Source organism: Coniosporium apollinis (genome assembly GCF_000281105.1).
Source record: "Coniosporium apollinis CBS 100218 chromosome Unknown supercont1.20, whole genome shotgun sequence".
In the NCBI taxonomy this organism is placed as follows: Eukaryota; Fungi; Ascomycota; class Dothideomycetes; genus Coniosporium; species Coniosporium apollinis.
The window spans coordinates 275,499-299,253 of record NW_006913282.1 but is presented as its reverse complement, the minus strand read 5'-3'; the positions used below and the strand labels follow the sequence as shown (position 1 = coordinate 299,253).

The 23,755-nt window shown below is 53.9% G+C and overlaps 7 protein-coding genes across 7 annotated transcripts; 3 read left to right on the top strand and 4 right to left on the bottom strand.

Annotated features, from left to right (window-relative positions):
* Positions 1-399: 399 nt before the first annotated feature.
* W97_04587 (methylsterol monooxygenase) lies at positions 400-1,615 on the bottom strand (the record flags this gene model as incomplete). The annotated part of the gene is made up of 3 exons (XM_007782476.1): positions 400-961; positions 1,011-1,096; positions 1,154-1,615. 3 exons carry the CDS (start codon positions 1,613-1,615, stop codon positions 400-402), a joined length of 1,110 nt encoding a protein of 369 aa, XP_007780666.1.
* Positions 1,616-2,350: 735 nt separating this feature from the next.
* On the bottom strand, positions 2,351-4,604 carry W97_04586 (uncharacterized protein; the record flags this gene model as incomplete). The annotated part of the gene is made up of 3 exons (XM_007782475.1): positions 2,351-2,456; positions 2,510-3,478; positions 3,532-4,604. The coding sequence occupies 3 exons, from the start codon at positions 4,602-4,604 to the stop codon at positions 2,351-2,353; spliced, it is 2,148 nt and encodes a 715-aa protein (XP_007780665.1).
* A 1,321-nt stretch (positions 4,605-5,925) lies between these two features.
* On the top strand, positions 5,926-7,651 carry W97_04585 (uncharacterized protein; the record flags this gene model as incomplete). The annotated part of the gene is made up of 3 exons (XM_007782474.1): positions 5,926-6,540; positions 6,622-7,516; positions 7,578-7,651. 3 exons carry the CDS (start codon positions 5,926-5,928, stop codon positions 7,649-7,651), a joined length of 1,584 nt encoding a protein of 527 aa, XP_007780664.1.
* Positions 7,652-8,204: 553 nt separating this feature from the next.
* W97_04584 (uncharacterized protein) lies at positions 8,205-10,094 on the top strand (the record flags this gene model as incomplete). The annotated part of the gene is made up of 1 exon (XM_007782473.1): positions 8,205-10,094. The coding sequence occupies one exon, from the start codon at positions 8,205-8,207 to the stop codon at positions 10,092-10,094; it is 1,890 nt and encodes a 629-aa protein (XP_007780663.1).
* Positions 10,095-11,570: 1,476 nt separating this feature from the next.
* On the top strand, positions 11,571-12,792 carry W97_04583 (uncharacterized protein; the record flags this gene model as incomplete). Its single annotated transcript, XM_007782472.1, has 2 exons — positions 11,571-12,590; positions 12,658-12,792. 2 exons carry the CDS (start codon positions 11,571-11,573, stop codon positions 12,790-12,792), a joined length of 1,155 nt encoding a protein of 384 aa, XP_007780662.1.
* Positions 12,793-13,289: 497 nt separating this feature from the next.
* W97_04582 (pantothenate kinase) lies at positions 13,290-14,860 on the bottom strand (the record flags this gene model as incomplete). Its single annotated transcript, XM_007782471.1, has 4 exons — positions 13,290-13,572; positions 13,638-14,199; positions 14,270-14,561; positions 14,627-14,860. The coding sequence occupies 4 exons, from the start codon at positions 14,858-14,860 to the stop codon at positions 13,290-13,292; spliced, it is 1,371 nt and encodes a 456-aa protein (XP_007780661.1).
* A 678-nt stretch (positions 14,861-15,538) lies between these two features.
* On the bottom strand, positions 15,539-22,118 carry W97_04581 (uncharacterized protein; the record flags this gene model as incomplete). The annotated part of the gene is made up of 4 exons (XM_007782470.1): positions 15,539-17,203; positions 17,257-21,444; positions 21,494-21,782; positions 21,835-22,118. The coding sequence occupies 4 exons, from the start codon at positions 22,116-22,118 to the stop codon at positions 15,539-15,541; spliced, it is 6,426 nt and encodes a 2,141-aa protein (XP_007780660.1).
* Positions 22,119-23,755: the final 1,637 nt, after the last annotated feature.

Below are 23,755 nucleotides of genomic sequence, written 5' to 3'. Positions count from 1 at the left end.
TTCACAAAACCCAGCGGAGCGGAGATGGTGAACACCAAAATCCAGGAACATGAATGAAGTCTCGCTGACGGTCAACAGAATTCTCCGATCATCGCTGAGACGTGTGACAGTGTGAACAATCGATGGTCTGTACTTCAAGATATAGAGATAGAAATGCAGGACCTAGCTTATCAAACTATATACAAAGGTCCAGCCTCGAGAGAGCGACGAGAAAGACACAAACTCGATTCTAGTAATGAGTCTACTTCGAAGTACAGCCCCTTGCTGAACGGCATCCAAAACTCCCATCCCTCGAAGACTGTTTCGTAACTTCTTGAACTACTCCATCGCCCCCTTGGGCATCCGTGCTTGCAAAATCACCACGCACGCTTCAGATTGACTACCATCACCCGCTCGGTTCTACTGAGCCTTCTTCGCCTTCGCGAGCTTGCGCTCCCTCCTCCGCTTCGAAGCCTCCGGACCCGACTCGGTGTCGAGGAGGTAGTCCCACCACCTGAAGCTGCTCGAGTAGTTGCCGATGAAGCGCTCGTGGTGGGTGTCATGGTGGTCGGCACCCGCCCAGAATGGCAAGAAATGGTGCAGACTCCACGGGAACTCATAGCCACTGTGGGCATCGATGGCCTGGAAAAGGCGGAAGATGATCCAGACATACATGGTCAGGATGTGCAGGTCCTTGGTCAGTGCGCACCAGAGGATGGGCGAGCTGACTGTGCCGAGGCCCAGGATCATGACTTCGATCGGTGAGGCGTACTCGGCGGCCAGACCGAAGGGCGCGGAGTATTGGTGGTGGATCTTGTGGATGTTCTTGTAGAGTGGGCCCCAGTGCATCGCGCGGTGCGTCCAGTAGTGCCACGTATCTTCCATAACGAAGAAGATGGCGATTTGGTAGGCCATCTTGTAGAGTGGGGGGAAGGGCACGCTGGTCTGCAGGCCGAAGAACTGCGCCATGGGGTGGAAGAGCCTGGGGATGTTAGCGGAGAAAGCCTCAGAGGATCTTGGATTTTGCGTACCATATCTGAGGCAGCTCGACGGTAAAGTGACTTAGCAAGACTAGCATGGCGCATTGCCATTGTTCTTTTGCGCTTGGGATTTTGTGCTGGATAGTGAGTCAGCCAATGCTTCTCGAATGAGTACCTAAGCAACCAACTCGTACATTCTGGATTTTGTACTTGTTGAAGTACGGTATGCAGTCGATGATGATCCAGGGCAGAGCGCGGCCAAAGTACACAACTTCGTGCATCACGAAGGACATGATGCCGGTGGCGAGGACATCGTTGTTCATGTAGGTGTACCAAGCAGCCCAGAGACGCTCGAAGTAGTTGAGAGAGACATTGTACTTGGATATCTCGTCGAATTGGCCCCAGTAGGTGTCGGGCTGCGCTGGCACATCGAAGAAATTGGTTGAGTTCCTGAGGTACCTTCCGATTAGACTGATAACTCGATTGGAGAGCTGCGTGAGGCACCTACATCTCGAATACTGGTGGGCGTTGTTGTCGCCCTGAGCTTCGCGATCGTTGACCACCGGTTGTGAGGAGAAGGGAGGGTGCGGTGTGCAGATATGTGAGTACATGTTGACCGCGAATTTGGACGAGTATTTCGCCAAGAACCACACCATTTCAGGGTCTGCCGGTTGTTGCAGTTCCGAGTCGTCCGCCACGGGTCACGTGCAGGTCCAGATCGTTCTCCTGCAACGAATGAGGTCGCCGACTGCCCTGATCGCTCCCGCTCCCTGCTCACGCCATTTTGCCAGGCACGGAAACTCAGAAATCCGCATTGCGTCACGGTGCACACTCAGCCTCGTCGAGATTATCACTTTTGCCGCTCGGGAGCTTTTCCGGAGGGCTTCTTCGTTTCGTCAGTCGAGCCTGAGACAGCCCGTTTGCGCGGGTGGCACGTTTACTTCCAGCCCGGTGTTGCTGATGGGCTTAGAATTACCGGATGATATTAAGTAGTCGAGCAGCAGCAATCGCCAACCCACCATGATATGAAGCCATCTGTGTTGTCAACCTGGCAGGCAATGAAAGCCTCGCAAATTGAAGGCTTCCAAGCCACTGGTGCAAGAGCACATGCACATGCACATGCACATGGAAATTATTATCCATCCTTCTGCAGTCCATCCTTTTACACGCGAAGGGCATGAGCAACGTCACAGCAATGTTACTGGTGACAGTACAAGCAGCTGCTGCTAGCAATGAAAGGATGATCGCTCTGATTGCGTAAAGGAACAAGAGAAATAACGAAAGTCCAGTTATCCGATCCCAGAAACCTTCGGGTATCCAAGCCGTGAGAGCCGGACGCCTCCGCAGGGTCCTCCTCAAACATCGGCGCAACTCCAAGCCAGTACGAGCAGCTATGGGATCTCGCTTACGTCGAAGCCGGCTCTTTCTAACTCGTCCTTTTTAGACCTGCCCAGCCTGACGCTTGCAAGGCATTGCGGTATCGCACCGGAGCCTGACCTGTAACCCATGTAAGTGAACTGGACCTAGAATGAGTGCAGGTAGTAACCAACTTTATGTAGAGTATCAACATGTTTCTCGCCTTGTCCTTGAGATCAACTTGGGTTCGCAGTGCAAATACTTCTGGTCTGTCTTCTTCTTTGGCTCTCTCCTGATCCAATGCTTTGATATCAGCCCACGAGGGAGCCTGACCTCGGTACTCCTTCAGATAGTCGAGCAGCTCTTCCTCTTCTTCTACTGTCCAGAAGGCGCGCTCTCGCTGCTGTTTCGTCCGGTGCATCATCTTGCGTTTCACCATCTGCTTCCTCATACGGTGAAGTTGACTTGCTTGGGGGGCCTCATGTTGTGCCTCTTCATCGGCATCGGAGTTGAGGATGGTAACTTGGCTTTGCGAGAGGTAACGGCCACCCGTAAGTTGACGTTTGTTGGGAGATACACGAGACTCCTCGCTAACGGGGCGGCGCTGCCTGGGTTGTGCTTGACGGCGTCGTTGTGGTGAGCTGATGTTGCGCTTGTCAGTCTCGAAATCTTCGTCATCGCTTGCATCAGCGCCGGTCTCTCGATAGTCGGAATCCGCCGATTCGTCGACACGAGCCCGCTTCATACTACTGCGTGGCGGCGTCCCTGCTTGAGCAGAACTTTGGGTGCGTTGCGTAGCGTCAAAGCCGTCATCGAAGGAGACTCTTCGCGCATTGGGCTGACGATCTGTAAACGCTCGAGGTTTCTGTGCTGAGCCAGGTGCGTCATCCCTGCGGTTTTCTTCCCCCTGCAGTTCCCTGACCTGGGCGGAGTATGAGCTTTTGGGGGGCTGCTGTGGGGGCGGGGGAGCATCCGCATTGATATCGTCGTAGTCATCAACAGGCGCAGCCTGCCAATCGTCATCCACAGGGTCGGCTGGGACTAGATCTTCCTCGAAACGGGGCTCCTTCGAGGCTGACGGAGGCTGGCTAAACTGGCCTGTCAGACGAGCCGCTCGTTTTTTGAGAGCGGAAATACCACTTGTGGTATAGTCCGGGGGTCTGCTACGGTTTCAGTCAATACTGTAGCGACGATCTCAGGAATATGAAGATAATACCTGCTAGCTTCAGCTACTTCTAGGTCACCAGCTTCTTCAAATTGACCGTCCGGCGACACTCCGGAGTTCCGTGACCTCCGTGGAGACTGCCCGGAAGTAGACACCGCCGTTGCAGTTGATGCTCCGCCAAGAGACGTTCTTGGCTTCTGGCCAGACTGTAGCTCTTGATCGAGCAGGAAGCTGAGTCTTTCCACACCACCGGCGTGCTCCAGCTGCTCCTCGATTTCCATGTTCCGCATTCTTATCCACTCCAGGGCTTGCGCCACGAACTCCCGCCAAGGAAACCGCTCGCTGAGGCCCTCATAATCAACAGTATACTCCTCGTCTCCTGTGAAGTAGCTTTTGATCTCGTTGACTCGCTGGGTCACCTGCCTAGTGAAGTTCCGAGGAATGTGGTCTTTCGACTCACATAAGGCTTCAATACCCCAACCACGAATCTGACTTCCCTCAACGATATCGACAGGCGCCGAATCTTCGCCAGCTGCAGCAGCGCCGAAAAGTTGGGCAACAGCATTGTGTGGGCTGCGGGACAACGCTTCGTATTTCTCCGAGAGCAAGATTATAGCTAGTTGAGTCCGTAGCTCGAGCGCAAACGTGAATGTCTCCTTCAACAGGCGGCTTCCGCCAACAAATCCAATTGCGGTGTCTGTATCAGACGCCGGGAAAGTCGACAAGAATTGGAGAGGAAAGCTATTGTCGAGCTCACGTACAGAATCCCAGCTGCCCGTGTCGTCTCGATCGAGGCTGAGGAGCTGCTTCGCCATGATGGCCAGGTTGGCCTTGTAGAGGATTAAGTCGGGTCTCCATGGGTGCGAATCGAGATCCTGAACCGTCGTAGGATGGAAAAATGCCTTCAGGACTACGTCGCGGCGTATCATGTTTCGGCTATCGAACGCTTCTATGTAAGGCTCAATCGCCTTTTGCTTGATCGCAAACCTCTTCGCGGTTCTTGACGTGGATGCTCTAATTTGTTTGATAATACTCCGCAGATCGCCTTTCGAAGCCTTTACCGGCGCGACAATTTCTAGGATGTTTTCCGCTGCGGAATATAAGGGAGACAGGTTCTCTAGCATTATCTCAGGATCAAGTTCGGCCGCATCGGCGGCGGACAGAGAAGAGCGTGCTGTGGTGCCTGACAAAGCGGACAGTCGGCGAGGCGAACGAACAGTGGTGCTTTCGACATGCTGTGCCGGTGGTGTATTCGGCGACAAATCTTCTCCCTCATCTTGCACTAACCTTCGGTTGAGGAGAGACGGGGCAGGACTTTCTTCAACCGTAGTGAGATCTAGGATCGTACTTTAGCATCTTTCTCTATGGTCACGGCAGGACAACGCGTCGCAAACGAAAGAGCAGCAGAGCTCAGGCACTGTTCAAAAGTCGCAATGACCCAAACATCACGGGAGAAATTGGCGCATAGCAGTGCTTGAACAAATTGTCGCGCGCGAATGAGCAGGTCAACGAAATTCTATGTCAAGTTTTGTAGGAGGAAGACAAAGCAAAATATGACGAGGCGAACTGAGATTGCGCACCTCCTACAGCTGTGGATTTTATATTCTTTCGCGATCTTCGCGCTGGACGTTCGTTGCGATTGGTAGTGTTCTCGACGCTGTCAACGCTGGCTTGACGCGTCGTTCGACGTGTCGACCGCGCGGGCAGCTGTTGCGCTTCAGGTCCGCCTCCCAACTCTCGACTTTGGCTTCTCGTACTCCTTCGGACGGGCTGCTGCGTTACCCGCGATCCGCGAGTTACACTCTTGTCGGCCATGGCGGTATCCAAAAAGCGGCACAAGCTGGGTGTTTGACGGTCAGGTGTTGCTTTGTTGTAAGATCAGGGTTAGGGTTCGGCTTTAATCCGGTGCGACGCATGCACGTGACCGGACAGCAGATGATCATGATGACGTCTATCAGGCACGCAGGGCACAGATGCGGATAGAGACTGGAGTAGAAAATTAGCGGCAATTGAAAGACGTGTATTTTAGAACAGGTTTCGGAGCCTCGAGGCTATGATCTGTTACTGATAACAGACAGTGACAGTGAACGTGACATCTGTAGTTCAAGCTGTCAAATCGCCGACTCGCCGTGGCTGACCCCCTTGCACTTCAACGTTGAACTTCCCGTCGCCCCTGCTCCGCCGCAATTTGGTGCATGTAGGGGCTGACTACCCCGTACTTCTCTAAAATTCACCGCACTGAATACCTTCTCCTTTCTACCTTTGCTTCGACACTTGTCTCTTCAACTCGTAATCATACTACACTTTGTAATCTGTTGCTTCAACACATACACCCTTCGACTCAACCATAAGCGAATTCAGCCTCGCAAACAAAGCGGATAATCTACGTCAGCGCAAGCAACAGCCCAGCCTTTTACGAGTCCCGTCAACAGACTCCCCCTCACGATGAGGTTACGAAGAAGACCGTCGCCTCTACTCTTGCTCCTTATACCCGCACTCGCCTGCGCCGCCCGATTAGAGAAAAGAGAGGATGCTACACCCGTCCAGCAGGTGCCTCGAGAGGTGCTCACACGAGATTATACTGCCATATCGTCGAGGGCAGCTCTATCGCCAACCGTGAGACCGGACCGAGGCACAAAAGATGCGCCAGTTGACGGACTGGATGGCAAACCCAAGAGTGGGCCTTTCGTCGACTACTCGCGCGACAGACCGAAGAAAGTGCCTGCAGTAGTGGAAGACCTGTCAGTGTCCGCGACGGCCTCTGCGGCCCCCAAGGATGGCAAATCTTCGAAAGTTCAAGATTTCAACGTAATGGACGATCGCGATTTGAAGGAAGCTAAAAAGGGCCCCACAGGGACTGAGGGTGGTGTGTCGGAAAAGGACAGGCATCGCTTGGCCCAAGAGAAAGAGACGGGAGGCAAGGTGGAGAAGGTACCTGATCCGCCGAAGGAGGCGCCGCCACTGCCGCACAGTGAGCAGGGAAGGATAACGGACAGTGAGAAAGGAGACACGAAAACAGCGGAGGGCTCGGAAAAGAAGAAGGGAGCACAAGGAATGGAGGTATGCTGGAACCATCGATTCCACCGTTGAGCAGTCATCAGATTTTGCTCATTGGAGCCCAATTGACTAATTCCCATGCAGAAACCAGCCGACCTTCCAGACACACCCCACGATATCCCAATGCCTGTACCTCCAAGTCTTCCGAAAGACGACGCCCTTAAGACTGAACCACCAAAATCAATCTCCGGTACATCCCCGCCTTCACTGCCCGAGGAGGACACAGGCGGCGTCATCCAACCCTTCCACTCCTTCGTTCTCGCCCTCACCATGATCCTATTCTCCGAGGTTGGCGACAAGACCTTCCTGGTTGCTGCGCTCATGGCAATGCGCCATCCCCGCCTTGTCGTCTTCTCCGCCGCCTTCTCCGCACTCATCGCCATGACCGTCCTCTCCGCGATCCTCGGTCACGCCGTACCTACTCTACTACCTGAACGATTTGTACACTTCCTGGCTGCAATCCTGTTCTTAGTGTTTGGAGCCAAGCTTATGAGAGAAGGCTACGCCATGTCCGCAGACGAAGGCGTAGGCGAGGAGATGAAGGAGGTAGAGATGGAGCTAGAAGAGAAGGAACACTTGGCTCGTCGCAGCAGCCGCAGAAGGTCGTCCATCTCGCCCTACGCCCTCGAGGCGGGTCGTGGTCGCCGAGAACGTTCGAACTCAAGGCTACCGGCCCCGGCGAGAAGTCCCTCGTCTTCGACTTCTCGCTCACCATCACCGAGCGGCTCGTCCTTCAAGAACGCGCTGAGTGGCTTGAATAATCTGCTTTCTCTACTACTTAGCCCAGCTTGGGTGCAGACGTTCGTCATGACGTTCCTTGGCGAGTGGGGTGATAGGAGTCAGATCGCGACCATCGCGATGGCGGCTGGACAGGATTACTGGTGGGTCACTGGGGGCGCGATCTGCGGACATGCAGTTTGCACTGCCGCTGCAGTAATTGGCGGTCGAGCTGTTGCGGGACGGGTGAGCATGAAAAAAGGTGAGTCCAACACGTCCCGTACCGTTTAGACTGTAACCTCCCTGCTAACTGCTGCTGACAGTCACACTCGGCGGAGCATTTGCCTTCATCGTCTTCGGCGTTATCTATCTGGCCGAGGCAGCATACTCCTCCTAGAGAAAGGGCCACTGTTGGCTCAAGTTGCAGCTTATGGAGTTGGTGTATAGGGGCCACGGGGCGGCAGGATCTCGCTGCAGCGGCGTTATGTTCTCACGATACCAGTCCACCATCGAAGTGGGAGCGTTTCTGTTCAAGCGTGTATTTTAGTTTAGAAGTATAACCAGCTTCAAGGTCTTCATTCTTCATCGTGCTTTTACAGCAATCCAGATATAGTTAGGTGTATATGAGCAATAGGTGCTACTAGTTACAATGCCGACCAAGGCGCCAAAGTTCGTAGATCGATCACGTGTGCATCCCACGTGATCAACCTGCAAATCTTCCCCGTACTACTCTACCTACGTAGTGCATTGGACCAGCAATGCGTCCAGCTTCGTGCTAACTTAGTAAGGACTAGGAAAGCCTTATCTATCATGGATGGCACCCTTTCAGCGGGAGTTTCAAGGTGAGCGTAACAACGGGCACTGTAGCCGCCGAAATGCACAGCCGCAAGAGCCTGTCTGCCTACGACGACGACCGAAAGGCATCCTCTACTTGATAACAAACAATTCAGATGATTGGAAGGGCGTCTTACTTCGCGGTGTCGCGCTCACCCCTTGGACCGCTGAGAAGTTTGACGGCAGCAGCCATACGAAGGGATACTGCCATCCGGCTGTCTCACGATGCTCAAAAGGAGGAACAAACAATCGATTATCATCACCCATTTGATCCCATAAAGTTGTCGTTGGAATATTTACCCCTCGATCCCGGGAAGCGAGAAATTCGCCTTGTCAAGATACTGCCGTTTGATCAAGGTCAGACAACCGATGGCGTCAATCCAGTCAATTGCACGCTTCACCATGTCTCTCTTGGCGATGAGCCTGAGTACGTGGCCCTGTCATACAGCTGGGGCGATCCTCATAATATTGTGCCCATCCTGGTCGACGGATGTTCTTTCCTGGCTACACAGAATCTGGAGACTGCTCTCCGCCAGTTCCGAGATGATGGCCAGCATACGAATAGACCCCTTTGGATCGACGCTATCTGCATCAATCAAAAGGACGACGCAGAAAAGAGCGCTCAGGTCCAATGCATGCGGACTATCTACCATGACGCGGTCTATGTGGTGTCATGGTTGGGCATGGCGGCAGCCGGCACCGGTGAGACGATCAAGGAACTGAAAGAGCTTCGCGACGCAGGTTGTGATATCCAAGTGGCAACCCGTGCAGATGTCCCAACTCTTGAACTCTATCTCGAGAAGTTCCTAGGGTTGTTCAGACCTTTGTTTGACTTGTTTGAGAGAGGCTACTGGTCACGTGTGTGGATTTTGCAAGAGGTAGCCGTTGCCAGGGACGTCCGGATCCAGTGTGGCCCTTTCATTACAACATTAGAAGAGCTGGCTATAGGCTTATCTCTTCTCGTCTCATACGATCAACGGCGGACAAGTATTCACAGTTCCAACATCCAGAGGAACATGACACGGTTTTTCACAGTGCAACACGGTAGGCGAAGATTCCAGAGTAAAGACGTGATCTCTCTACAAGGGCTACTCTACGACACGTCGTGTTTCGGTTTATCGCTAGCCACCGATCCCAGGGACAAGGTGTTTGCGCTCTTGGGGCTGGTCAAGAATTCGGACGGATTAGACATCAAGGCGGATTACTCGCTATCCACTGAAGGACTCTACATCAAGACTGGCAAAGCTATGGTTGAAGAAGGTGATCTTCAAACACTGCTATGCACGATGCGACGAGGGCGATCCCAGCTCACGCTTCCATCATGGGTGCCAGACTGGTCGGTTGGGGTGCGGTTTCCAACGATAACCATTAGAGCCCGCAACTTCAATGCCTCCGGGAACACTCGCAGTAGCTTTGAGCTTCGTGGCATTGAGACGCAGCCAATCCTTGCGCTCAGTGGAGTCCGAGTGGATACAATTCGCAGCACCAAGGCCGGCGATCATGGGGAGCTAGGGCACCCGGAACATGGAGGCTGGTTGTCCGAACTAAAGGATCGTTGCAGTCATGAGGCGACTACGTACGAGACGGCCGAACAGCAGAGGGATGCGATATGGAAGACCCTTGTTGTGGACCATGTTTCGACGCGCAGAGGCGAATCCATTAGAACATCAGAGGCAGGCAAGCGTGACCACGAGGCTTTGCTCCGCTTGTCGCAGCTGCTATTGGATGAGCATTCTGACGAGGAGTATTCAGGGAGTTACCGATCGACCACCGAGCTGGCTGAGGAGCAACTGTTCATCACGGACGAGGGCTATCTTGGACGCGGTCCGAAAACTCTTCAGCCTGGTGATGAGGTCTGCATAATACTTGGCTTGAAGATACCATGCGTGCTTCGGAAGGCCGGAGGGGAGCAGTACGAGCTCGTCGGCCCAGCATATGTGCATGGAATCATGGATGGTGAGTTTATGGAGCGAGGCGTTGAGAGCGTGATATTCGAGTTGATTTGAGGTTCTCGCCCAAGCCCCTAACCTGACTCTCGTTCTGGCTTATTGAATGTACCGCTCGAAGGCCCTGCCAAGGACGTAGATATTTGTTAAGATTACCGTCGGTGAGCTTCACCTTTTCCGGCGCACTCAATGTATTCAGCAACTAGAATGAGCTCTTAGCATTTGTAGTGAATTTGGATAACCTTCCTAATCAAATCTTTGTAGGTCAGGCGAACAAACAATCGCACCTAAGGGACGAAGATTTATTTTTGATAGAACGCTTGCTACGGCCACGATAGAATATCTGTCAAGATGTGAAGTAATCACCGGCGGATATTGGCTACGTAATACGCTAGGCTGGTACTCGAGTACAACTGACTCCTGCCAACAGAATACCGCTGACAGCTAGACACCGTTCAGCGGCGTTGTGCATGTGTGTGCGGCCTAAGCAGTAACTAGCACATCCACAAGATCTACGCCTTCACGATGCTCTAGGTGCCTGAGAGCTTTAGAGAAGTCCAGAGGGGTAATGGAGCAAGCTAAGGAGGTCCCTCCTACCGGTACTATCCGACACCAAGCCACTACAGCATGTCAGAGAAGGCCAAGCAGTGAACTAGCGATGCGAGTCGAACACTTCCTCATATGGCGTCAAGGCAATAGTCGACGTCCAAGAGGCACTTGTGGAAAACTTGACAGCCGCAACGGCTTGGCGGAAGTCCGCTCGACCCTTGCAGCGATCCCGCGGCCCCGGAAAGTTGTCGACTTCAAGATCCAGGCCGATGGCTGTGCAAATCTTCGCAGATCAGTCCGTGCCCGCCATGCCGCTCTCAGCCGCGGATGACACTGACATTCAACCCCTAAACCTCTTCAGGCGCCCTGACGTCCTCTTTTCGGGTCCCCCAGCTGGGCCTGTGGTGAGCTCGAGCACCCGGAGCGGGCGCCTTTGTCGATCCGTACCGCCAAGTCGCAGCTCGACCGAGGAAGCCAGAGAAAATTCAATCCGCCTCCAGGCACCGGGCCCATCAACACCATTACAAATGCACGTCACGAGAAGAGAGAACCCAATGAGCATCACCGGATTTGTTAAATACGAGAAGGCCAAGAAGCTACTCGAGGGACAGCCCTATGCGGTCCGACCATCTAGACTAATTTGGTTAACAACTGTCAATCCAGATCTGCTCGGCTGTTCACCGCAGCTGCCCTTACCATGGAAATGTCGTACTTGGGGACTTGGCTATCTTCCAGATTGATGTGATGCCTCGTATTTCATTCTGTGGCTGCTGTAAGGCTGCATACGAGTAGATCGTAGAGTATTTCCCTTGGTCATCCTTGCTTTCATATATCAAGTCCCCTTCTCTTCTCTACGAACAGATCATCAAGCAATTCATTGAAGCGTTCATTGCAATACTCATTCCTCCCCCAACAGTCTCTATCCTACATTTACTCACTCTCATCCTCTAAAAGCATCCATCTCACAGTCATCATCCCTCAGCAAAGATGAAGCCCACAAACTTCCTCTTCAACATTGCCCTCACCGCCGCCACTCTCTCTTCCCTCGTCACCGCATGGCCCGGCCTAGCAAACCTCCAAAAAGACCTCAACAAGCGCCTTCCACAAGTAGCCCCCGCCGACGACGGTGACGGCGACGGCTCCGCCACCGGCGCCGGCGAGCTCATCGGCGACCTCAAGAACGGCATCACCACGCCCGTCGGCCAAACCATCGCCAACATCCTCACGGGCAAAGAGACCGGCCAGAGCGCCGCAACCTACAGGATCCCTGGCCTGCCCGGCACCAAAGCCTGCAAAGCCGACCCTTGCTGCATATGGGCACACATCTCGTTCGACCTCACCCTCGCGTTCCGCGGCCCCAGCGGCCGCTGCAACAGCCTCGCGCGCCAGGCCATCCGTCTCGGTTTCCATGACGCGGCTGCCTGGTCCAAGACCCGCGGCGGTGGAGGTGCGGACGGCAGTATCGTGCTCTCAGGGTCCGAGATCAAGCGGCCCGACAACAAAGGGTTGGAAGGCATCGTCGCGAAGGCGTGGGCGTTGCAGAAGATCTTCGGCCCCTTCGGCGTCGGCATGGCAGATCTGATCCAGTTCGCCGCCAACCATGCCGTGGTGACCTGCCCGCTAGGTCCCCGCACGCGGACATTCATTGGACGCAAGGACGCGCCTGCTGGAATCGCGGCGCCAGATGGGCTGATGCCTGATGTCAACTCGGATGCTAGCACCCTCATCAAGCTGTTCGAGGATAAGACGATTACGCCGCACATGCTTGCTGCATTGGTGGGCGCGCACACCACGAGCCAGCAGTTCTTTGTGGACCCGAAGAAGGCCGGCCAGCCGCAGGATGGCACTCCTGGTGTCTGGGATACGCTGTTCTACAGCCAGACGATCAGCGGTACGCCGGACAAGGTGTTCAGGCTCAAGAGTGATATGGCTCTCGCGAACGACAGCAGGGTTGCGGATGAGTGGAACCAATTCGCCGGCCCGGGCGGTCAGAGCCATTGGAATGAGGTATGTCTTGGCCTATCATCAAGCACGGTATACATCCATGGAGCAATCTGCTGACTTCGCTGTACAGGACTATGCCTCTTCCTACATCCGCCTGAGCTTGCTCGGCGTCAACAACATCAACAGCCTCACCGAGTGCACAAAGGTGCTGCCAGCTGCGCGGCCCACGTTCTCTTTCGCGGGCCAACTGTATGTCGATCAGTAAGCTGTCAATGAGCTTGTGTTAGCGTCTGTTTTACGTATTGCATGACTGTATGCCGCGACATTAGCGTTGAGCATTTTGATGGCGTTTTTTATGGGAGGATTCAGCATTTGTGCATCAGCGGCGTTCATGGCTCTCACGATACCCCGAACTAGAAGGTCTTCGGTGGATACGTTTATGTTTTTGTACGGTGCACTAGATGTAGACTAGATATTTTGTACGATAGACAACCAAAAACTTGCAAAAACTACACTGCTTCAGCAACCTATGTCCATGATTGATGTGAAACTCGCTCCTAGAAGACTACTAGACAACTACTTGCAATGATGATAATTGGGGTTTCGCCGCTTGCGAACCGATAGATGTGCAAATAACAAGGACCAGTTTCTTTACTTCCGTTTCAGTCTCCTACTCATAGTACACACATAACATGCGCTAAGAAGAGATCGCTTGCTAACGTGCTTAAAATACTTTCCGGCTTGCAGTCAAATCATCTCAAGTTATTGTCCCCTCGAGCTTGCCCTGTTAAGCGTATACAGCCCATCCAAGCTGTTTCTCCGTCCCCAGTTCGGCGGCTGTCGTTTCAGAAAAGCACCCACCGCCCCCAAATAACCTTCGTGTCTTAGGAAGTAAGCTTTCTTCTGGCCCTTGGACCAAAAGCGGATGGCATAGGAGAGAGTGTTCATGGTCTGCCGGTGACCGCCAATGAAAGAGCCGCCGAAGTAAATGTGCTCCAGATTGTGCTTTTCTGCATGCAAGTAGGCGATTTGACCGATGTTGTTGCTGTTTGTACGAAACCCCGTCAGCGTTTGACACTGGGTGAATGTCCCCAGAAAGAAGTAACTTACCTCACGGCGTAAAGCAAACTCCGGCTAACATCCTCCGGCTTGAACGATATCCCATCTACAGCCACTTCGTGTGGGCCATCGACGCCATCCAACTCCGGCGAAGCACTACGACTAAATCCATCATCCCCGTTGGCCAGTCCCCCGTGGTCCTCGGCCTCCCGCTCAGCCTGCCGCTTCATCTTGTATACCTTCCCGAAACTGCTCGCGATGGTTGTGCTCTTGAGCCCAATCTTATCGTAATCGCGTCCCGTCCCGTAGATGTCACCAACCAGCATGTCGACAGCAGTATTGTCGCCCTGGTCGGCCATTTTGAGCATCTCGTCGAAGTTCCGCGCCCCGGTGAGGAGGGATAGCAGGCCCCAGAGCGTGCCGCCGCCGAGAGAGGTTCCGCCAACACGCTGGTACTCGCGCGGGCCGGAGACCTTGATCATGGACACGCCGGAGCCGATGTTCACGAGGAGGTAGGGATAGATGTCTGCGCGAGCTTCGACGAAGTGCATCGGGTCTGTTTCGCTGTAGGTAAAGACCTCAGAGGGGATTTCTGTTATGAAAAAATCGAGACCTGGCAGATCAATCGAGTCAGTATTGTTCCCAATGCCACCCGTCACTCTAACATGGCGATTGTGGCCCACCGATAATCAAGCACTCCATCTCATCCTCCGCCTGCACCTTGACGCCTAGCGCTTCCTTGATCTTGTCGTAGTACTTGAATGCGCCGCCCCCAGTTGCCATGACGCACAGGTCGCGTGACGTCGGCTTCGAGCCATTCTGAGCTTGGTGCTCGAGCTTAAGCTGTCGTAGGAACTCGATGCATGCTTCGATCTTGTCGGTCTCGAACTTGAGGAAGTTGAGGCGGCCGCCGAGATCTGGGGATTCGCCGGGCTCGCGTGAGAAGTAGACGAGTTTTGCGAGGGAGCCGCCAATCTAGGAGATCATGTCTGTGGTCAGCTCGATGGCCCCGTTGAATAGATACGGTTTGAGTAGCCTACATCAACAGCAACGTGGCTCACAACCGCCGTGTGGTTGGGCAGCCGAATGTCATTGTGGTCATGCTTGTAATCCTCGCAATCGTGCAAGAAGCCATTGGGAGTCTTCGACTCGTCATCAACAATGAATGCGCCCTGAACATTGATCTGAATAGTTCCCGGATGAGCTATCGCGCTCTGGATATCCGTGGTGGTGAGTTGAGCGGGCTGGTCCGCACCCTTTTGCGCACTCGCCATCTCCGCCAGTGTGGACAGCGGGGCTTCAGGGTTCGCTTGGCTTGCAGGGCGGGTCAATCGAATGGCGCGACGTCGCGGAAACAGGACCGATCAAGGCTGCATCGTGGTTTTGAAGTGGGATGATGACCTGGGCAAGGCGGTCATCATCAGAATAGCAGAGTGCGCCATCCGTCCGGCCGCGTGAGCAGTCGGACTCGGGATTGATGCCAGAGGGACAAGAGTTACACCGTAGATTTGTTCATGAGGCCTACCGAGGCTTTGCAATGTCAAATCCAAGCGGCACAGACCGAAGGTCACCGTTAGGACGGCTGACTTCGAAAAGGATCTACTTATATCCTTGAGACACTCAATCCCGGAGGAGCTAAACGGGCGGGTGTTCCGTACGATCGCGGAGGCTCAGAACTCTCAAACGGAGCAGGATGAGCACCCAACAGCAAAGGCCACAACCAAGCGACTCAAGCTGAGATAGCATTCATGTCCATTTGAAGCAGCTATAACTAAATCTACCATGGCGTGGGTACGTAAAATCCAACGGTCTATCCGCTAGAACGCCAAGAATATCCGGCATATTATTGAAATAACAGGACCGCTTTACGCCTCGCCCGCCCCGATGATCCATGAAAATACAAGACTCCCGGAAATGGTATTGAACAGAAAAATTACCATGCATCCCAAGTTCTAAGTCATGCTCCTTGCGATAAAAGTACTCAGTTCGCCGGCCTTGCTACCCTCCATCATTGAAAAATGGTTGGCATCGCTCATGCTCTCGATTACCATATTACTGCTTCCGCCAACCAGGGTGTCCCATCCATTGGGACCAAAGTCTGTTCGGTTGTTCAACAACCACTTCATCTCCTTCGGGTCATCGTCTTGGGGAGGGGGTCTGGGGTCGGTGGGGTTCTTGCAAACACCATCTCTTGCCCAGATGAGGTGAGTCTTAGGCGCCGTGCCCTTGGTGAATGGCACAGCTCTGTAGGCGTCTAGCGACTCGATGAAAGCAAGGAAGTGCGGTAGCAACCAGCTGGGAGGAGCCTTGTTGCCTGTGCCGAACATGCCTTGCGAGTCGAAGAACTTGTACAGCCGCGGTGGCAGCTTCTCGAGGCCGATCGGGAACGGTGAGTCCAGCAGGATGAGGCGAGCCACTTCTTCGCCTTCAGCGATGAGCTGCTGAGCGGCATCGTAGGCGCAGACACCGCCTGCCGACCAGCCGCCTAGGTAGTAAGGGCCTTTCGGCTGACGCCGGCGCACCTCGGCGAGGTAAGGTGCTGTTAGCTCTGAGAGGCTGCCCTTGAGCTTCTCTGGAGTCTTCATGAATGGGCAGTTCAGCCCGTAAAGAGCGACATCGGAGCCAATCTTCGGAAGGTTCATATAAGATGTTGAGGAACCGGAGCCGTCAGGGAACAGGAACAGCTTCTTGGTGGATGTTTTGGCGCTACCTTGCAGCAAGATTGAGGTTGCAGCCGGCATCGGCTCGGTAGGAACTTTTCGTTCCATACGTGCGGCTGCTTGTTGCGGTGCGGGCCGGGCAGTTGGCTGTGGAGTGATACCTAGACTTGCTTGGATGGCATCCAGGCTGCCGTGTTCGGCAAACAGATCCGAGGGAAGATCAAGGTTCAGCTCCTCGCGCAGTCTACCAAGAACAGTGAGTGCCATGAGCGAGTCCATGCCCAAGTCAGATAGCTCGACCGAGCCGGTCAGTTCGTCTTCGGTAACTCCGATTTCTTCCGAGAGTATCCGGCGCATCTGTGCCATTGTACCGTCGCTCTTGCTGGGCTGTTCATCTTCCATTTCGTCGATAGATGTGTTGCTGGAGGCATCGTCAAGCGCGTAATCTGAATCGGAGTCTGCCGGCGTGGTAATGCCGGAGCTGAATCGGCTTGGGCTCAGAACCACCGAATCGAGAGGAGCCTGCGGTTCAGGATTGCTGGGCGCGATGGCCTTGCCGAGTGCCTCGACGGTTTCGCAGTCGGTGAAGATAGACGACTCGACATCAAGGTCAAGCTCTTCACGGAAGCGGCCGGAAATGGTCAGTGACAGAAGGGAGTCAACACCAAGGTCAGCAAACACAGCGTCATTTGTCAGCTCGGACAGCGACACGCCGACTTCTTCAGAGATGATGGTAAGTGCGCGCGCCATCACGCTAGAGGCAGCGGGCTTCGGTGGAGAGATTGCAATGGTGGTAGCCTTAGCCTTTTTGGCTGGTGGCTCCTGTACCTTCTGCTGTCTGGCAGGTACAGTCGGTGTCACGGTTCTGGGAGGGTTTGCTGCCGGCGTTGGGGTGGCTTTAGAAGCATTGGGAGGGGGCAACACCGTGTTGATAAGCTTGCGTGGCACGCCTTGGAACTGCTACAAGTCAGCATCGGATCAGGTGGAATGGCAAATCACTCAAGACTGACCTTGACACCTTGGAAAACCGCGACGATCACATCTTCATCAAAAATGTAAACGTCTCCAGCGTATATAGTCCCTTCAGTGGGCTGCATCTTGACATACGTCCGGTAGGTCTTCTCGGATGAAAAACTTCCAGAGCAGCGCATTGATTCCCATCCATGATTGAGATAAACCTGCACATTGGTATCAATGGTCTCATTGGCGTTCATGGTGAACCCAGAAAGGTGGCCAAGACTATCCACTCGGTAGGGGCTAAGGTAGTAGTTGCCATCCTTTTCGGTGTCCTGAAACTTGACACGTGCAGTGGCTTCGAAATTAGCGCTATCAAGCACGGCCTCCTCCATACCGCGGTACTTCTGGTCGTACTCCACGAATGTTGCGAAAAGCTTGTAGGCCATCGCTCGCTTAAGTCTGGACGCCTGTCCATCATCCACGCTTTTGAGAAGTGACTGGATGCGCGGCTTGATTAGGTACTCAGAGCGCTTCCACTCAGCTAGCCAGACCTTCGGGTCTCCAAATCTGACGAGGCAATTGGCGTGATTGACGGTCTTCTTCCCCTCCGGAGTAACGCTGAAGATGTTGAATGCAATGGTGTAGGTTGTCCAATCTGCGGTAGCGGACACGCGGTAGCGTTGATTGTCGGGATCCTTGGCGATAAGGGGTTTGTCGATGCTCATCTTTGCAATGTCCATAGCTGTCCTCGTCTTCTCGTTAGGCCGATATTTCTCGAGCAAGTAGTCTCCTAGCGTGAGACCAATGTCCGCATATAGCGAAGAAGGACAGAGACGATTGCCATTGACCTTGTGGCCCTGCACAACTGCAACAAGGCCAGGATCCGACAGCCGTGATTCGAACAGGACAGTCGCCTTGTCGTCTTCTGCATGCTCCTCAATCAATGTCTGCAAAGCGGTTGTAGAGAAGGTCGGCTCGGGAGCGGGGGGAGCGACAGCAGCGATTGGTGCATCGCCCTTTGTCAAGCAGAAATCGTTCTTGTACTCAAGCCAGTGGTTCTTGTAGTCCCAAGCATAAGCAGGCAGTCTGAGGACCTTATGACATGCGGTGAAATTTCGGTGATATTCATTCCAGTCGATCTCGGCACCAGCAAGGTAAAGGGCTGACAAGGTCCCTGATAGAATCTTCCAGCTGTCCTCATTGCGACGCAGAGAAGCTAGTGCCGTGACCTTGGGGCCAAATATTGCTTTGATCATACCCACGCAAATCGGGTGGGAACCAATCTCGAGCCACATCATGCTGTCGTTGAGAATCTTAGCGCTCTTTGCAGCCTCGATACCACGGAGGAAGTCCACCGGCTCACGGCAATGACGGGCGAGATACTTGCCGGAGAAACAGTTCGCATCAGTAAAGACTTCGCCAAGCAATGGGGAGATGATTGGAACGCTGGGTCCGTGGAAGGTAACCGAGTCCGCGATGTCTTGGAAACTCTCCAGAATCGGCTCAACTTGCGCTGAGTGGAAAGCGTATGGCACCTTCAGTTTTGTCGACTTGAAGCCTGCAGATGCGATTTTGTCCGCAACGTTATCGATGACATCGCTTGGGCCGCTAACGACAGTCTCTTCAGGAGCATTGATACAGGCGACTTCGGCCTCTTTACCATCCAAGAAAGAGCTGATGGAGGAAGCGGACGCCTTGACGGCAAGCATAACATGGCTTCCCACGGTACAACGCTCTTGCAGCAACTGCGCCCTCTTGCCCACTAGGTAAATGGCATCGCTTGCAGAGAGTACTCCAGCGACGTTCAAGGCTGCGTATTCTCCAAGACTGTGGCCGACTACCACGCTTGGCTTCACTCCCCAGGATTCCCAGAGTCTTGCCAGTGCCATCTGCATGCAAGTAGCACCCAGCTGCGTCACGATCGGTCCAAGTTCGTCGATATTCGAGCAGCTGCCATCAATGAGGGGCTGTATCGTAGGAAAGCCCTGGGCCAGTCCGATGCTGTCGAACCGCTGGATGTCCTGACGAAACTGAGCGAAATTGTCGAAGAGTTGCTTTCCCATGGCGATGTACTGGGATCCGTTGCCGGTGAAGGCGAAAGCTACTTTCGGGGCAGCTGCGGGCACTGGTCGGAAGTCGTCCCGAGCAGCAGCGGCGTCCAGCGCAGCCTTGACTGACGAAAAGTCGTTTCCGCTGACCATGACCCTGAAGTTGTGGTGCAACCTGCGAGCAGTCGTCGTGTATGCTAGCTTTGGCAATTCGTCCTCCTTGCAGCCACCTACATAGGTCGACATAGCTTTGATGTTGTTCACGAGCGAATTCTTCGACCGCGCAGTCACGGCAAAAACGTGAGTAGAACGAGGATCTGCTCCCTCTTTGGCCGCAGCGATCGGCGCGTCCTCAAGCAATAGCGCGGTGTTGCCACCAGCAGCCGAAAAGTTGTTCAAGAACACACGCCTCTTCTTGCCATCGTTTCTCGTCCATGGCGTAGGCCTCATAGCGATACGAACATTGCGCTGTTCGAGATCCTTGGGAAACCCATGGTTGATCTTGGTTTTGATGCCTACGTGCGGAGGAACAATGTTCTTCTGCATCATAAGTAGGACCTTAATGAGTGAAGTAACCCCAGAGGCGGACTCCGCATGGCCAACGTTAGCTTTGGCAGATCCTAGGTACAGCGGCTGATCCGAGGAGCGTTTGCGTGTATCGGGGGCAAAGACGCTTAGAACAGAGCTCATTTCGACGGCATCACCAGCCTGAGTGCCCGTTCCGTGCATCTCGATGTAGCCAACCTCGGTTGGGTCGATTCCTGAGGCGTTCAAGACTTTGTCGAAAATGTAAGCCTGGGCCCCAGCGTGCGGCCGCGTGATTGAGACTGCTTCCGCAGAGTGGTTCGTTAGGGCTCCGAGTATAACGCCCTGAATCGGATCGTTGTCTGCTTCTGCGTCCTCCAGCCTTTTGAGGACGACCGTACCAACGGCGTCCGCCCTACAATATCCATCTGCACCATCGTCAAACGGCTTGCAGTTACCGGTGGTTGAAAGGAAGTGTCCGCGATCAAGGCCCGCGTGGTTGTCCGGATTCGTCAGAATATTGGTACCGCCAGCGACCGCAGTGTCGCATTCTCCCCTCCAGAGAGCATTGCATGCGGTATGGATAGCTGCGAAACTGGACGAACAGGCCGTGTCCACACTAATGCTGGGGCCGCTAAATTTAAAGTGGTAGTTGATCCGACCGGGTACGAAAGCCCTGTTTCCTCCAGGAATGAAATATGTATCAATGTTCTGGCCGTTGTTGATCTCACGCCAGTCGTCGCTGGTAGTACCATAGAACATTCCGACTCGGTTACGCTGCGTCGAAGGCGTTCTATTGGGCACGATACCGGCCATTTCAAGGGCTTCGTAGGCTGTTGTAATCGCTAATCGCTGTGCTGGGTCGCTCTGGTCCGCCTCGCGAGGGGAAAGGCTGAAAAATCGCGAATCGAAAAGTCCCGGCTCACGGATCCAGCATCCATATGGCACCTTGCTCGTGTTTTTCCTCTTGCCTGTGGGGTCTACGTGCGTCTCGACGTTCCACCTGTCCTTTGGCACTTCACGGTGGACGTCCAGGCCCTGATACATGAGATCCCAGAAGTGCTCGGGACTTATCGCATCAGGAAAGCGTCCTGAGTAGCCAATAATCGCAATCTTTGACTGTTCTGGCCGACCAGTGGGCGATCCCCGAGATGATGGCCGCTTGGATCCAGACGAAATGCAGTCATCCACTTCGACCTCAACTTTTCCACCCTGCTGCAACGCCGAAACCAAGCCATTCGGTACCGAACTTGCAACTGGGAAGATTTGCCACAGGTCGGAGTTAATCGATTCGGCGATGTTCTTGCAACCTTCGATGATCTTGTTCCACCGCAGCGGTTCTAGTAGAATCTCCCTCAGTGCGCACCTCAAGAGAGCACCGTAGTTTGAGGCGGAAAGACGATCGCCGGTCACACTTGATATTACGGGAATCTTCGGTGTGTATGAGTTGAGCACTGCCTGATGCCTCATACTGAGGATAGCGTCTAAATCTGCCTCTTGATAAAGATGCGAAGCGTGGTAGGGAGCGTGAATGGCGAGTTTGAGTGGTCGCCAAGCGTTGAACGGTGAAGACTGAAGCATCGTTTCAAGCACTCTTGGTGGGCCGCTGATTGCCAGACTTGACGTGCTCACAGCGCTGATGTAGGGCCGGGACGAACGTGATAGGCACTGGCACATGTTAGCGAATACCTACCATTACAAGCCATATGTCCCTTACTTTTGCACAGGCGTAGTCTTCAATGGCTGCAGATACCATGTGCTCGTCCGGTGCGGCAACAACCATACACCAGTTCGCAGTGGATGGAGCGCGCTCGATGTAATCTCGTGTCTCCATCGTACGTAGACCGGTATAGAAAGCAACCAGCACCGCTTCAACGGCTGGTGGTAGAAGATCGATGACGGTTTGAGCTGAGCTGATTGCTGCTGCCGCAAGGAGACCTATGCAGGCACCGGCTGCAATGCTGTCCACAGGCGCTGGATATATTCGGGAGCCTTCACCAAAGTGACTAAACATCATCGGTTAGGAGTGACCTACAGAAGAACCTTACCCAGACATACCTGATGAAGCACGCTAAATGATGGATGCAAGTTAATGCGCCCTCCAGTGCAGGATTGTTCCCCAACTCACGATGCCTAGCGAGCAGGTCGACTACGCTCGTGAAGGCGGGAAACCATTGCCTCTCTGCGACAGGAAGCTGTCCTATCTCTCGCCGAAGGGCGAAATGGACCTTCTCGAAGAACGCTGTAAGGGGTCCATTCTCCTTCTGCTGGTATAATCGACGTAGACCGGCATCGAAGCTGTGTGTCTGGTCTCCAAAAAGATAGATCTTTGTTGATGCCATGGTCGGTAGAGTTGGGAAAAAGTGGTCGCAGTGGCTAAGGAGAGGATGCTTGACTGTCAAGGAAGGCGGAGGAGGTGTATTATTAGATTCCCCAGAAGTACCTTCAACATAGGCGGCAGGCTTGCGCTAACGAGGGTATGGATGGCAGGCCGTGGACGTTGCAATTGGAGCAGTGATAGTGAAGTCTCTTAGTACCAAGGCAGAGGGATATATACAGCGCAATGAGCAAACGGGTCTGATCGCACCGGTTTGGAAGAGATCTCAAACGCTGGCCCCGATTACCGGTACGTTCCACTCTATTGATACGGGCACTTTGGGACATGTATGTCTCGTCCGCATGCGTTCATGGACCAAACATGGTCGCAGGTCCATCATCCGTCGATCTGCCACCCCGCCGGCTTCCACCAGGAGAGGCTTGGTAACCTAGCTATCTGCAGATCACAGACGAAATCATGGCGACTCCCGGTCAGCGCTAACGCCAAGGGCAGCGGCTGTCACTTCCCTGACGCCCTTTCGGAGTCCGAAGGTTGAAGCGCCATTCGACTCCAACCCTGTCCTCATGTTCCATGATTGGCCGAGGGGTTCCAAAACGGACACAGAGTCTGGGTTTCGGATGGATAAAGATCTGGCTTTGAAGTTAGCCCCCGTTAGGGTGGGCCCATTGCACCTCGAAGAGCAATGGATGTCACGACCACTGGGCAATTGCGGCACCTGTTACTCTGCTGAGAAGGACGGTAGAACCACGCCACGTTCCTCTGGCACCGTCGGTCCATGCACAACGTCAACCAGATTCATCTCAGCCGCGTTTGGTAAGCATCTTCTGGTACTGGTGGAGATGGGCTGCTGTCAACTTGTCATACCACAGCTCCTGCCGGCTGTTGCAAGAGGGCCCGTTCGACGGCTCCGCCCAGAGCCACCGTCGTCGATGGCTGGAAGCGTGCATAGAAGGCGCTCCACTCGGGCTAGGATAAAATTCAAGGGCAATTTGAGATGCTGATTGAGGATGGTTTGCGGTCTGGTGCACAAGAGGTTGGCCCGGATCGGGTATCAACAGTTTCTCCGAGATGCAGCATCTCAGCTTACTCCTTACATCCCACCCTTCGGGTTTAGTCTGCCGTGTTAACCATTCACGTCCAACCGGATGATTGTGACAACACGCAATCCGCGGAAGAGGAGTAAACAGCCCAGTACGGTCATTCCGGTAAGTACGAGCACGCCCACGTTGCAAGCTGGTGGCATTTGTGCATTCCTATTCCTGGAAACAGCTGCAGCACCACTAGGCAGAGGGCGCATCCACATACTGGGTTACTTGTGCACGGAAGTACTTCAAAGCAGCAGTTCGCATCCAGAGTTCCGAGGCACATCATGATCATGATGCACTTGGGCTGATGCGCAGGCGGACGTTTATATCCATGGGACTGTCGCGGGCTCCCGAGAAATAGTCTGGGGACTTGTGATCTTTCTATCTGATCCTGAAGAAGCCTATGATATATTGCGCACGAAACGCTATTTTTTCACTTATTGTCAAGAGGGAGCCAGGTGCGACAACAATGCAATATTCTATAAACTCAACCCAGATATCATATGGGCTTGATCAGCTCACGACCTTGCCGTCTCTCAAGAGAACCGTATGAAGG